This window comes from Condylura cristata, unplaced genomic scaffold (genome assembly GCF_000260355.1).
Source record: "Condylura cristata isolate star-nosed mole 26May11 unplaced genomic scaffold, ConCri1.0 scaffold00017, whole genome shotgun sequence".
Taxonomy (NCBI): domain Eukaryota; kingdom Metazoa; phylum Chordata; class Mammalia; order Eulipotyphla; family Talpidae; genus Condylura; species Condylura cristata.
This window is the reverse complement of record NW_004567118.1, coordinates 21900962-21913627: the sequence shown is the minus strand read 5'-3', so window position 1 is coordinate 21913627 and position 12666 is coordinate 21900962. Positions and strand designations below refer to the sequence as shown.

At 52.1% G+C, this 12666-nt stretch overlaps 1 protein-coding gene across 1 annotated transcript; it reads right to left on the bottom strand.

Annotated features, from left to right (window-relative positions):
• Positions 1-4516: 4516 nt before the first annotated feature.
• SMCR8 (Smith-Magenis syndrome chromosome region, candidate 8) lies at positions 4517-12593 on the bottom strand. Its single transcript, XM_004684542.1, has 2 exons — positions 9749-12593; positions 4517-4979 (listed from the first exon to the last, which is right to left on the bottom strand). Exons 1-2 carry the CDS (start codon positions 12106-12108, stop codon positions 4526-4528), a joined length of 2814 nt encoding a protein of 937 aa, XP_004684599.1. The 5' UTR covers positions 12109-12593; the 3' UTR covers positions 4517-4525.
• Positions 12594-12666: the final 73 nt, after the last annotated feature.

Sequence of the window (12666 nt, the reverse complement as noted above, 5' to 3'; positions counted from 1 at the left end):
ATAAATGAAAGGGAAATTCTCCTGATGCTTCCGCTCTGTGCTTTAAATCGGAATTATTAGATGCCTGTATGAGGTGCCACCCAGTAATGCTGGGGTGTTCTCGAGCAGCAGCTCAGTATGTGTGAAAGTGGCCTCCTCCCGCCAGCTCTGGGCCAGTGGTGGAGCCTGGGGGTGCCCCAGTCACACCCTAGCCTGAGAATCAGCCTTCCCTGCCGTGCCTGAGATAACCAGCTCCCTCCTGTAGTCAGGACACCAGTGTCACCTTCCCAAAGAAACTTTATTTTTCACAAAGCTGAAGTGCAAAACATAGATGACCAGTTTTAATAAGCACAATCAAGTTTTTAACCACAGAATGTCTACAAGAATTATAGCTTTAAAAAATACAACCAATTTTTATATTTCAAAAATATCTGAACTCAAATAAATTAATTTCTTAAAAAGTACACTTCTCATACTATTTGTTTGGCATTTACTCTGGTTAAATTCTTGTGCAGTTACACTCAGGAGCTGCTATGACACACGTGCGCGTCTCTACTCGTGCCCCCGGCCCGTGACAGCGATTGCAGCTCCCGTGGTTGTCAGACTCACATTCACACGCATGGACAAGAGAACATGCAATAATAAAATAGCTTTTCAGAAAATAACATACAGGAATTTCTCACAGACTATGCTTTTCACTGCAACCATAAGGGTGGCATTTATTTCAGCCCAGCCTGTGTAGCCAGCCAGTGGGTGGGTGTGGTCCCCCGTCTGAAACATGTCCCTGGGGCCTGGGGCCTTACTTGGTGGGGACACTGCTGCAGTCTCCAGAGTGTGGGGGTTACACCTGTCACACATCTGCTTTCAGTTTGGGAGCCATTATGCTGCAAAGACATTCTGACATTTGTGCTCACTCCCCAGCCCCCCCCAACCAGAGACAAAGGGTCATAGTGTGGGCTCCCAATGAGAGCTGCTTTCCTGGGAAGTGGGGTCCCAAGGCAAAGGTGAATTCACTACTTGTTTCATCCCTCCACTCCTGCTCCCTCTCCCTAGGGCCATAGTGAGGCCTTTAGGAATAAGGCCAGGTTTGGGCCAGGGCTCTAACTCCTATCAGGTAAGCAGAGACTCATGCTTTTTCCTTTTTAGGATCTTTTAATACCACATTTCTTTTAGCGATTACAATTTTATCATTTTCTATCATCATAGTTTTGGAGAAAAGCCAGAAAGCTAGTTGGCTGGCTTCAAAGCGTGAAGCAAATCACTTCCTTCTGTGCGCTCTAGGGAGCTGGCAGATAAAACCTGATTGCTAGCTTGGGGGATGAGTTCTGTGCAGGCCATCCACTTTCACCATGGGGCTCCCCACCAGCTGAGACCACACTAGCATCAGGGCGGGCGCTCATCGGCCACGCACCTGCAGGCCCAGGGAGGGAGACATGCATGCAGAAGTGGTCAGTGTGCGTGCAAGGGTTCCCGGACTGCTCTTGCCTCCAGGAAGACACTGCTGAACTGCAGCGGCCGTGGCGCCGGGGGTCCAGTCTGCTGCCTGCCTAGGACTTCTAGGAGTCGACATGGAATGTGTTACTGGTTTAGGGTGGAAGTCTATTGTACTTGAATATTGCAACTAATCTGAAACAAGTTAAAAGCTTGGTGACAAATGAGAGGTGAGTCATCAAGGTCTGTTTTCCAGATTCTGGTACAGTGTGTACGACTTTAGCCACTGCCAGCAATTACAGAAAAGTGACAGCTTCCACAATCCAAAGATTCCACTAAAGGACTGAAGTCCCTAGGGAGCAGCGAGGTGTGAGGTGGCAGCTCAAGCCATGTCCGAGTGCCACGGGTACTATGAAAGGCTTTAGCTGAGTTCTAAAATGGAGTTTCTGGAAACTACTACTGCTTAATTGCTAACCTGACCAGGTGTTTCTTAACCTGGACTGCTCTTAGCGGTAATGGGAGGACTGAATTGGAAGTTGAAATAATCCTCAAAGTTATAGTTAAGTCTAAAATACTAGAGGCACTGATGCCCTCTGTGTGGGGGAAATATCTTTAAATGTGTCATGAAAATTTACTGACTTATTACTAGAAGGAAATCTCAAATGAAAGCTTTCAAGAGGTTCGTCTCATTGCATAGATCTCCCCAACATTAAGATTTGTAGATATGAGACTTCTGTCCCAGTTCTTCAAAGTGGGGTGGGGTGGGCGAGGGGCAGCCTCGCATCTCCACCACCTGTGCCCACTCTGTGGCTCAGTCCCAGAACCACTTTCACATCTCTTTGGAAAGAAACACAGTTGGCTGGCATCAAGCAATCCTTTGAAACGGCCCCCATGAAAAGCTTTAAGATCTTAACAAAATTTAAATTCTGAGTTCAAACTTCCGCAAATTGACTTCTGCACGAAGAAGCCGCGCTACTGAGATACTCCTCCAACTTTCCTGTGGCTGGCGCCCAGGCCAGTTTGCTCTGTTCATACCTGACCCTCTGGCCTTAGAATCCTCGGGGCCTTCTGAACCATCCTCGAGGAAGAAGCTTCCAAGTAAACACACCCCACAGTGGACTTCTACTTCAGACCATTGCAGTCATGGCTTTAGCTTCTAGAAGCCCAAATATGGTTGACCTTGTCTATCCAATTCCCAGGTGAGAACAGGGTGAACTAGAGAGTCCATACTGGTGTGGAACAGGAGCAAAGAGAGAAGGGCTGCCTATGGTTACTGCCCACCTCTTCATATGGACCCCCCAGACCTTTCTTCCCTTGGAGATAAAATGTCACAAGGTCAAGTCCCTGGTGGTCCAGGTAGATAGCAATTAGCCACCTGGTTAGAAAAGAAAGCAGCATCTAGAACACAAAGGAGTGGAGGTGGTAGAAGGGGAGCCACAGACTTCCTATGCAGTCTCCCCACGGACAGACACGCACTTCACATTTAAAAGCTGCCAAGATGTTCCTGGCAACTCGTGTGTGAACACAAGCAACGGGTACGATGAAACAAGATGTAGGCAGCACCGTCTGCCGCAGCAGTGCCCCGTCACGGCCTCTGAGCAGACACACCTGAAGGGGACGGGGACCTGACCAGAGCTGATGGCTGGAAGCCAACAGGCTGTGCCTTGTGCCGGGACCTGGGCGAGAAAGGGCCACAGGCTGCCGTGACACTAGCCCTCACTGGTCACCAGGAGGCCAGGAGTTTGCCCCGCCTCCCACCTCCCCACCCCCAGAGCTCACTGGAGCGCCACAAAGCTGGTGGGCAGACCAGGTCTCGGGAGTAGGCCCCTAAGTACACAGAACACGGTGCCAACCGATGTGCACGCAAGTGCACCACTTCAGGTCTGTTTTATCACAATTTTCTTAGAACAAATTAAAAAATACTACCACCAAGAGTTCTTGTTCAGGGGGAAACAACTTAAAACCGAAAGGAGTCAGGTGAGCTGTGGCGGGGTGCCCATACCTTGGAGGGAGAGGGGGGGGTCTGAGGTGTGGGGGGTGAGCCATAGTGAGGCGTGCACCTTGCAGACTCCCTCGGGCAGAGCCACAACCACAAAGAAACCCACACGGAGAACCTGCCCCCTCCCTGTCTCCCTGCCACGAGTTATCACCTGCTGAGCTGCCCACCCAGACCAACCAACTGCCAGGCGCTTGAGACCCTGGGAGAGGTAGTGAAGCGGTTGTGAAGGTTTGCTATGGGTGCGAGGAGGGCGCGACCTCTGCCGAGTCCCGGCGTGTCGGCAGACCATCCCCCAGAGGCCAGCGCCAGCTCCCTCTGGTCAAAAGAGCTCTTCGTTGCTCGCACAGTGGTGATGGCCTCGCAGGCTCCCCGTCCCAGAGTAGCTCTCACAGCTGGTGAGGGATGCTCAGTCGCTCCTGCTGTCCCCTGGAGTCATTTCCGAGGCCGACTCACAGGTTCTGTGCCCGTGAGCAAGCAAGCACACAGTGCCCGACTGCTCTGCAGTCTCAAAAGGTTGTACAACCCTACCACCCAGCTAGGGCAGCTTTCTCCCTCCTTCCCACTCGCTGAGGGGCCTCTGCTGGGATGATGGGCTCTAGGAGGGTTCCCAAAGGGCCCAAGTTGGAGCCTGAACGAGGCCATGGATGTTCCATCGTCCTGTTCTCCACCAAATCATTCCAGACAACTGGCTGCTTCCCGTGATTTTTGCCACTGAAGTGTCCACTGGAGTGAATGTGGCCCGCACGCTCCTCCTCCCGGCTTCAGTTTCCTGCCTCTCATGCCACCCACAGAGGCGTCATTCTGTCATGGCCTCCAGTCCTGCAGGAGCCAAGAGCCCCCCCCAGCTCCAGGGCCACTCCTCACCAGGGAGCAGAGAGCTGTTACTATCCTCCTAGCTGCCTTCAGAGAGCACCAGGCTACCCCAACAAATCCCACCCTGGCCCAAGTTCAACTCGCAAGCTGCCCGAAGCCATCTGTGAACTACAGCTGCCACCCTGGGTCCCTTCCCACTGATGACACCAGAAGTCTAAACTGCTCAGAGGACTGTCTGGTCATGCCAACCCCTCCCCCCATACCCTGAGTCGCAGGTCTTGGTCACAGTGACAAGGACTGACCTCAGATTTTGTACAAAAAGCTGGGGACATAGTCAAACCTGAGCGTGGGGTAGCTGGTCCCCAGAGACTCCTGCATATAGTGCAGCTTCAGCAGCTCCGCCAAGTACTGGACCACTTTGACATCTTCATTCACCAGACCCAGGTTCAGCTTCAGGAAGCTTGCCTGGCGGCTGGCCACCAGTTCCTCGGTCTCCTTGTCGTGGGCAGGCAGGTGCAGGTGGTGGCAGAAGGTGTAGAGGAAGGCCTTGGCGCACAGCTGGGTGAGCATGCTCTGCACGTGCAGGTAGTAGGTGCTGCCCCGCTTGATCTGAGTGCGGTGGTCTGCCAGCCGGGGCACGAAGGTGCCTCTGTAGAGCGGGCAGCGCAGGGTTTTGTTGTCCAGGTCCAGAACGCTTGTGTAGCGGCTGTAGCGGCTCAGGGCATGCAGAGTGCCAGCGCTAGCAGGTGATGCCACTCTGAAACACACAGAGCAAGATCAGGAGGAAGGGGAGGGCAAGGAAGATGGGGGCGGGAGCTTGGGACTGGCCTCAGCTCCCTTGTGACCAAGTTTAGGGGCCCGGATGTGGCCCCCAAGGCTATTCACAACCTAATTCCTGCTGGTTTCTGAGAGCTCGTCTGTTCCTTCCGTTAGTCATGTCAAGCTTCCAGGGGGCTTCAAAATTGTGGGCCAATTTGCCCTGCCCAGAATAACCTGCCCTCCCTTTTATGCTTGGTTTACACCAACAGGAACCTGATCTGGTGATCCCAGAGTCCCTATTTTCTTGCTATGTTACCTGGATCATTTTCTTAACCTTGCTGGGCCTCATCTGTAAGCTGTCAGCTAACCCCGACCTCGTGAGGTCACTGTGGAGACAAAGTGAGTGTGCTCAGGAGAGTGCCTGGCGCTGACCAGTGGGGTGACTGCCATGTATCTTCCTGTCTCTCTCACTAGACAAAGAGCTTCTGCTGATGCAGGACTGTGTCTGACTGGCCTCCTGACCTGGGGCAGGCCACGTTTGTTCAGAGAGGAAATGAGGGAATGGTTAGCCTTAGCAGGCTGCTCCTTAAAACTTAACAACTCTAGACAGTTTTCCCAGAGAAGCTGGGATTGCCCAATAAAGATTTAGGACCTTCAGACCTAAGATACTGTGTTTAAAAAGATGTGGTATACATACACAATAGAATACCATTCAGTCAAGGCCCTCCATAGTGCCACAACGGGTTAAGGCACAATGCTATGAAGTGATCCGCAGCCACTGCAGCATGAGTTCGATCCCTGGCCAGGGAGCTGACCCACATGGCACAGCAGACCTCTCCTGACCCACCCACTGCTCCCCTCAGCAGTGTATTTCAGTACATCTGCCTGTTCTGCTCCCCACTCTGTCTCGTAAATCCTCTCATCGCCCCAGCCCCCATACCTCTGGTTTGCACCCTAGTTCTTATATGCATAAATAAATAAATCTTTTTTAAAAAATGGAGTATTAGTCATCAAAGATAAACTCATGCCATTCGCAGCAACATGGATGGAGCTGGTAGGGACTTATGCTGAGTGAAATAAGTTAGAAGGAAAGAAAAATATTGGATTGTTTCACTTACAGGAACACTGGGAAACCATACAAGGGATGGGGGTGGGGAGAGAAAATTAGCAGGCAAACTATAAATCAGAAAAATTCATTAGGGATGGGGAAGGGAGAGGGGTAAAAACAGGGAGAGGAAGAGGATAAGAGACAATGGTGATGGTGTCTTGGTGGCTAGAATTTTATGAGGATAACAACTAAGAGAATAAACAATACACACAAAAAAAAATCTGACAGGCATTTGGGACCAAAGTGATCTCACAATGTTTGCCTTCCTAGGAGATAAGTCCCTGTACAGCTTACCAAGATTGGTTGAGAAGAAAAGACAGAGCCTCTCTCACCATCTGCCCACAAGTGTGAGCACTTCCAGGGCCAAGCAGTCACCACCTAGATACTGACGTCCCCTACAGTTCTGTGTGGCGGCGCCATCGGGCCGCTTCACAGACATGCTGTATGGAATGTAGGAGAGATGAATGGTCCAGATCGCACAGCTACTAGTAGCAGCACCAGGACCTGAACTAGGACCATCGCCGGCTCCTCTGTAACTGCCACGGACCATAATCTCAGTTTAATCTCATGATGCTCCTTGTTCCCTGCTCAGCTCCCGGGATTTCTCCAGGTGAGCGGTCTCCACTCCATGTCACCCCATGGTGGAGCCTGCAGTGACACATCTCCACAGAAACAAGGGCTCCAACCGTGCCTACCTCAGCAGGACCTCTGGCGGCAGATGTTTCCAATTCCCAACATCCACATGTCAGGTTCAAGAAGGAGTAATGGAAGAGGTGATGAGTCTCTCGCCCACTTGGGATTCTCTGGAAAGATCTCCACTGTCACTTCTGACAGATCAATGCTTAAAGGCTCTGATGTCTGGCCAGTGAGGACCACACCCAGTGCCAGCTACCCTGGCTTGCTGCCTTGCAGTCTGAGTTCTGCTAGCACACAGAGTAGCGTTCACCCCTTCCAGGTGCAAAGCGGAGGTGCCGAGCCCCTGGATATCTGCTGTCACAGGCTTGGCCTCATCAGGCTGTCTGCAGATGCAAACACTCTCAAAGTCTTGCAAAAGTCAAGCTGACAGGTGGTGACAGAGCTGGGGCTGGAGTGAGGGCGGCCCATAAAGACCGTGCATGCCCTGCCATGGGACACACCAACGCTGACTCACCTTATTCTGGCCCTGGGCACAGCAGCTGGCACTTGACCGCTCTTAGTAAATATTTGGCAGATGATCATTCAGTGATACAACCTTCTTATTTTCTCCAAAAAAGAAAAAGTCTAAGTGACTTGCCAAGGGCTCACTATGGGTAGACAGGCCTGGGCTGGCACCCTGACGGCCTCACGCCCCACTTTAAGGTGCCTCAGGGTACCAACTACACTACCCAGTCTTTGGCTAACCTCTCTCACACCCACAGCAACAGTCTGTTGCTGTTGATTGCAACAGTCTTTCCACTGCCACCGCCTCAGAATCCTCCACACCACAACACTCCAGCCAGGTTCCCAGCAGAGTGGAACTATAAGAGATGACCCTCCTGCCATCCTGGCATATCCTGAGGAGGGAAGTTCAGAGAAAGCCTCTGCAGAGGGCAAGACCATCCCAAGGCTGGTCCTGGATAAGCCAACTGATGTTAACATATTGATGTGTATTTAGATTTTCCACCTTTTGACATAAAAAAAGAAAAAGTCAAGGGCTGAGGTGAGAGGAGTGAGTTGGGGAACAGATGTGTCTCTACTCCATCAGTGACTCAAGTCATGATGTGTCTGAAGGAGCCCAACACCTTATACCACCAAGAACAGGATCAATACACAATCCCTGTAAAGCCCTTCCCTCCCCCAGAGTTCAAGCTGAGTGCAGACAGAGCGCAACTTCAGCAGAGGAAAAGCTCCAGCCAGGAAGGACAGAGCCCATGGGGGCTCCATGCAGTCCTCTAACCCGGCCTGGAGGCGGCACCCACATGCAAGGACTCCTGGGATTCCCATGATCCTGAGCACCAGATGGCCCAGGGGTCTCAGGCACAGCTCACCAAGTTTCCACACCATCACTTCTTTGACACTGGAAAGCCCACTCACCCAAAGGCCAAAGACCCCAACGTTCTCCAGCCAACTGCTTCCTCATTTCCCTCGTATCAGAAAACTGTGCCCTTTGAACATATGTGGCATCCACTGTTAAAAACTCTCGACTCGCTGTGTGACAAGGCTCTGGTCACCATCCTCCTGGGTATGGATTCTTCCCAAGCAGTGGCCTTGCTCAGGTACCTTCAGCAGATACCCCAACACCTCCCCAGCACGGCCTGAGGCACAGTCTCAACAAGTGCTTCAAATCATGATGTGGAAGCTTCCCTTGCTTGACTCCTGTCACCACCACCTGGGTGGCAAGCCCGCTGCAGCAAGATTAAAGGGAAGCCCTGCTGACTTCTATAGAGGAGCGAACACACCTAGTGATCTCACCACCTAGTGATCTCACCACCGGGGACCTAGGCAAAGGGAAAGCTGGAAAACAAGGGAAAAACAGGTGGCTGATGGCAGTGGAAGAAATCCCTTTGCCTTCCCACATAGCCAGAACGTGGGTCAGAGGGTCTCCGAAGACTACCTGGCTCGACACCTCTGTTTTATAGGAGAGCAAAGCAGGGTGAAGAAAAAGGAATGGAAAACAAGGACAGGTCCTATGCTGAGAGTCCTGTGAGCCAGACAACTTGTCCAGCAATTTTTGAAATAAAAACAAAGAAACCACTCAAGTACAGGTGAAAGGGGAAATGAAATAGAAAACACTGAGAGATGGAGAAGGACTGGCTCTTCCATTTCCCATCCAGGCAGCCTCTAGGCAAACAGGACAGAAGGGGAAAGCCACTGGGGCCCTCTGATGTCCCTCTGTTATCTGTTACTAACTAACGCAGCCCTTTTCTCGGGACATCTCCCCTCACTTGCAACAGAGTATGAGTTTAAGAATCAGCAAGGTCCTGAAAGTCCAGTCATTTCTAACCCTTGCTGCCAGCAGATAAACTCCATGTCTTACCCCACATCAAACTGAGTGGGAATCTCTGGGGTTGGGGCCCAGGAATCAGTGATTTAAAAAATTCTCCCACTTAATTCTGACCCAGCAGGGTGCAAACCAGGGTTGGCAACCACCTGCAACCAAAACAGTAGCAAAAAACAATCCTAGAAAAGCACTTCCCAGGCCCTCCCCGGGGGCACAAGGGGTTAAAGCACAACACTGTGAAGTTGTCCAAAGCCACTGCAATAAGAGTTTGATCCCCAGCCAGGGAGCTGACCCACATGGCAGACCTCTCCTGACCCGCCCGCTGCTCCCCACAGCAGTGTACTTCCTCAATCTGCCTGTTCTGCTCCCCACTCTGTCTCTGGTGAAATCTCTCATCCCCTGCACTCTAACCTGTACCCCAGTTCTTGTGTAGGTAAATAAATGTTTAAAAAGAAAAAAAAAAAGGCTAATCCCCTGGTTGCAGCTTTAACTGCAGACCCTTTATGAGACACACAAGGAAAGTCAGAAAAGGGGAAAACTTGGCCAAGTATAACAGTGAGTGAGTGGGTCTGGGCCTAGTCAAAAGCCAGATCTCCCAATTCTGGGTTCAAACCAACTTGTTCTGCTTTCCCTGGAGGATGACATTTGAAGGCTCATTTCTAACTGGTCAGGGCCCTTCCCATCACCTATAATCAATTACCTCTGCAGGCCAATAAGCTTCCACTTCTGGAAATCCGTAATGTGCAACGGGGAGGAAACCCAGTGCTTCACCGGTTTGGCACAGCGGCTGTAGTTGGGGACAAAGATGGACAGCGCAGACACGAGCTTCCTGACTATAGTCTCATCCTCCCCCAGGACCACGAGTGTCCTCCCGCTGAGCAGAGAGTAGATGGCTGGGTGGGCAAAGGGGTACTGCCGGATGAATTTTAAGGCGTTCTGGCCAGCTCTCTTTTTATGCCTCTCTGAAGAGGAGCCAGCAGGCTGAGCAGAGGGAGTCCTGTCCGAGCTGGTGGAGGCTATGCTGCCCACATAGCTGGTAGTGTCTGAGTAGTTATCCAGGCTGGTCTTACTGACATCCCTGCTGGCCAGCAGGCGGCTGGGGTCCAGCTCATAAGCAGGGAAGCCTTCGGAAGTGCTGTCTCGGGAAGAGGGGTTGGTATTTTCCACTGAAAAGTCCACATGGAAGCCCTGGTCCTTCTGCCTGTAGCGCTGCGGGGGAATGCTCACCACTTCATCCTCGTCGGAGAGCGAATGGGCTGGAGCGGAGAGTGGCATCTGCAGACTGTCGCTCTCCTTCCCAATGCAGCAGGAGGAGTCTGTCTGTAAAGGGGGGTTTCCCAAGCTGCCCTCCTCTGCCTCACCCAGCTCCTGGGGGCTGACAGTTGCCTGGAAGTGGATGGCTCCCTCACTATCATCTACATAGGCTTCTTCTTCATTAATGGCACTTGGGTAACTGGCCTTAAAGTCGTCAGGGATGAGGGCCTCAGAGGGGCAGGTGCTGAGGACTTCAATACTGTCCTCACTGATGGTCCTGTGGCTGACTGCTTTGCTCCTGACCACCTGGGGGCTCAATGGCACCGAGAGACTAGCCTGGCTGTCAGACTTAGACAGTACAGAGGTGGACTTCTCTGTGCCTAGAACCTCGATGCTTTCACCACTGCTGATACTCCCTTTCATATCCATATCCAGGTAATCCAGGTTCTCCTGAGGGTCAAAACTGCTCAATTCTGGCACCTCTGTTTCCTTATACTCCTCATCTCCAAGTTCCTGCTCCATCTTGATCAGCACAGACTCTACACTAGACTTGTATGAGCCAACGCTAATCAACACTTGAGGAATAGGATATTCTTCCAGAAACCTGGGAGGCTGGCGATCTTGACTGGGATTAGGGGCTGTGGTCTCTTGTTTCTCTACTCCCCTGTCATCGATCTCCACAAAGTCTTCAAAGAGAAAGTTTGTTATGTGCTGTTGTTTTAGCAGTGCTCTGTCAATCTGACTGGTCAGCAGGTAACATAGGTCTCCTCTGAACATGTGCTCTATGTGGCTGAGCTGAGCCAGAGTCTGAGTGAAGTACTCAGTGTCGCAGAGTTCTTCCAAGGTCTTCAGCTTCTTGTCGAAACACTTGGTGGACTTTGCTTTGATGAGTTTGGGGGTATAGGTTGGTCTGCAGGTGTAAAGGTCTGTGTCAACAGACTCATCGGGGTTAGAGGTAGTGACTGCCTGGTAGGCCTGCTCCTGCATGTTCTCTGTCTCCCCAGAACACAAATCAGACCCCTTTAACTTCCGATGAGGGTATGAGCGGATCTGCTTCAGCAGGTCTTGGTGCTCAATGATGGACTTCTCTACACTGGCCAGTTCGTTGGCTTTTTCAATTGCCTGAGAGGAGTAAAAACCTTTGTCATTGGCTTTCTTTTGGATCTCTGTTTCTGTGTGCAGCACTGTCCTGGTATAATCCAAATCTTTCAGCTTTTTTTCAAGTTCTCCAGCAAATGCTTTCCTGTTGCCCTGCTTCAAGCATTCAGAAGCTTTGGAAAATTCAGCTGAAAGCTCCTGAAACTGCTGCATGATTTTGTGCTGGTCTGCAGAGATATAAGCCATGCAAAAGGGTCTCACGAAGCCACGGGCCTCCAGGTCATACAAGGTAAGGTGGTGCACATAAGCAAAGGCGCCCTCCTTGGAGTCTCCTAGCACCACCTTGGAGTCCTCCACGAAGTTCAGCTTGGGGTAGGCAGAACCAGGTGGGTGGCCCACAAAGGAGGCCTGGTAATCCACAGACATAATCCGCAAGGAGAAGTAATTAAGATCAAAGGTACCAAAAACTTTGGTGTCATTGGGGATGGTTAGCAAGGGTTGGGGGCCCACCTGCTCAGAGAACTCCGAAATAAGGATGAAGTCCCGGGAGAACTTGGCCCCGGACAGTTTGGACCAGGGGTTGGCCCCTTGACTAGCGAAGGGGAAGAGCGGCACCGAGTACTCCTCGGGCAGGGCTGGCTCATTGTAAGGCTCCTCTTCATACTCGTCCTCTTTGGTGAAAGCCACCACGTCAGGGGCGCTGATCATATTTCCAGATATATGAAGAGAACATTGAGAGGAAGTGAAAATGAATGCGGGGATAGTCAAGGCGGGGAAGCCAAGCGTCTGAAGGAGGAAGCAAAGTCCTTGCGGTCTTCTTTGCGACCCCACGAGTACTAGGTTGCCTCTTACACATCCGAAGACTCCGCCTCGGCAAGCCCCTCAGAGGTGCAGCTCCTCCGGAGCCCTCGGAGGCCGAGCAAAATCCGCAGGTCAGGAACGCAAGGAGGCCAGTTGCCCTCTTCCTCCTCCGGCGAGCGCGGGCGGCGAAAGGCACCTGCAGCGAGGTCACTGGCGCTCCCCCGAGCCCACCGCCACAGCAGCTGCCGCAGCCCTAGTCCTGAACGAGAGCTTAACGCGGGACTACGGGCCGCCGCAGGGAACAGCCAAGCGTTGCCACTCCCACGGCCCTAGGGCAGAAACCGTCGCGGCTCCTAGGACGCCACAACCCGGAGCCAGCTACCGCGGCGCCGCCATCTTTGTGTCACATGACTCGCGTTAGGGGAGCCGCGTGACCCGGAAGTGCCCTCGTAGACTTCCGAGGAG

Bases quoted from the DNA above. Each gene is read 5' to 3' on its own strand.
- SMCR8 (XM_004684542.1), bottom strand. From the start codon at position 12,108: ATGATCAGCGCCCCTGACGTGGTGGCTTTCACCAAAGAGGACGAGTAT. The intron at 4,980-9,748 runs GTAATTGATTAT...TGTGTGTTTCAG, and splicing joins AAGCTTATTGGCCTGCAGAG to AGTGGCATCACCTGCTAGCG.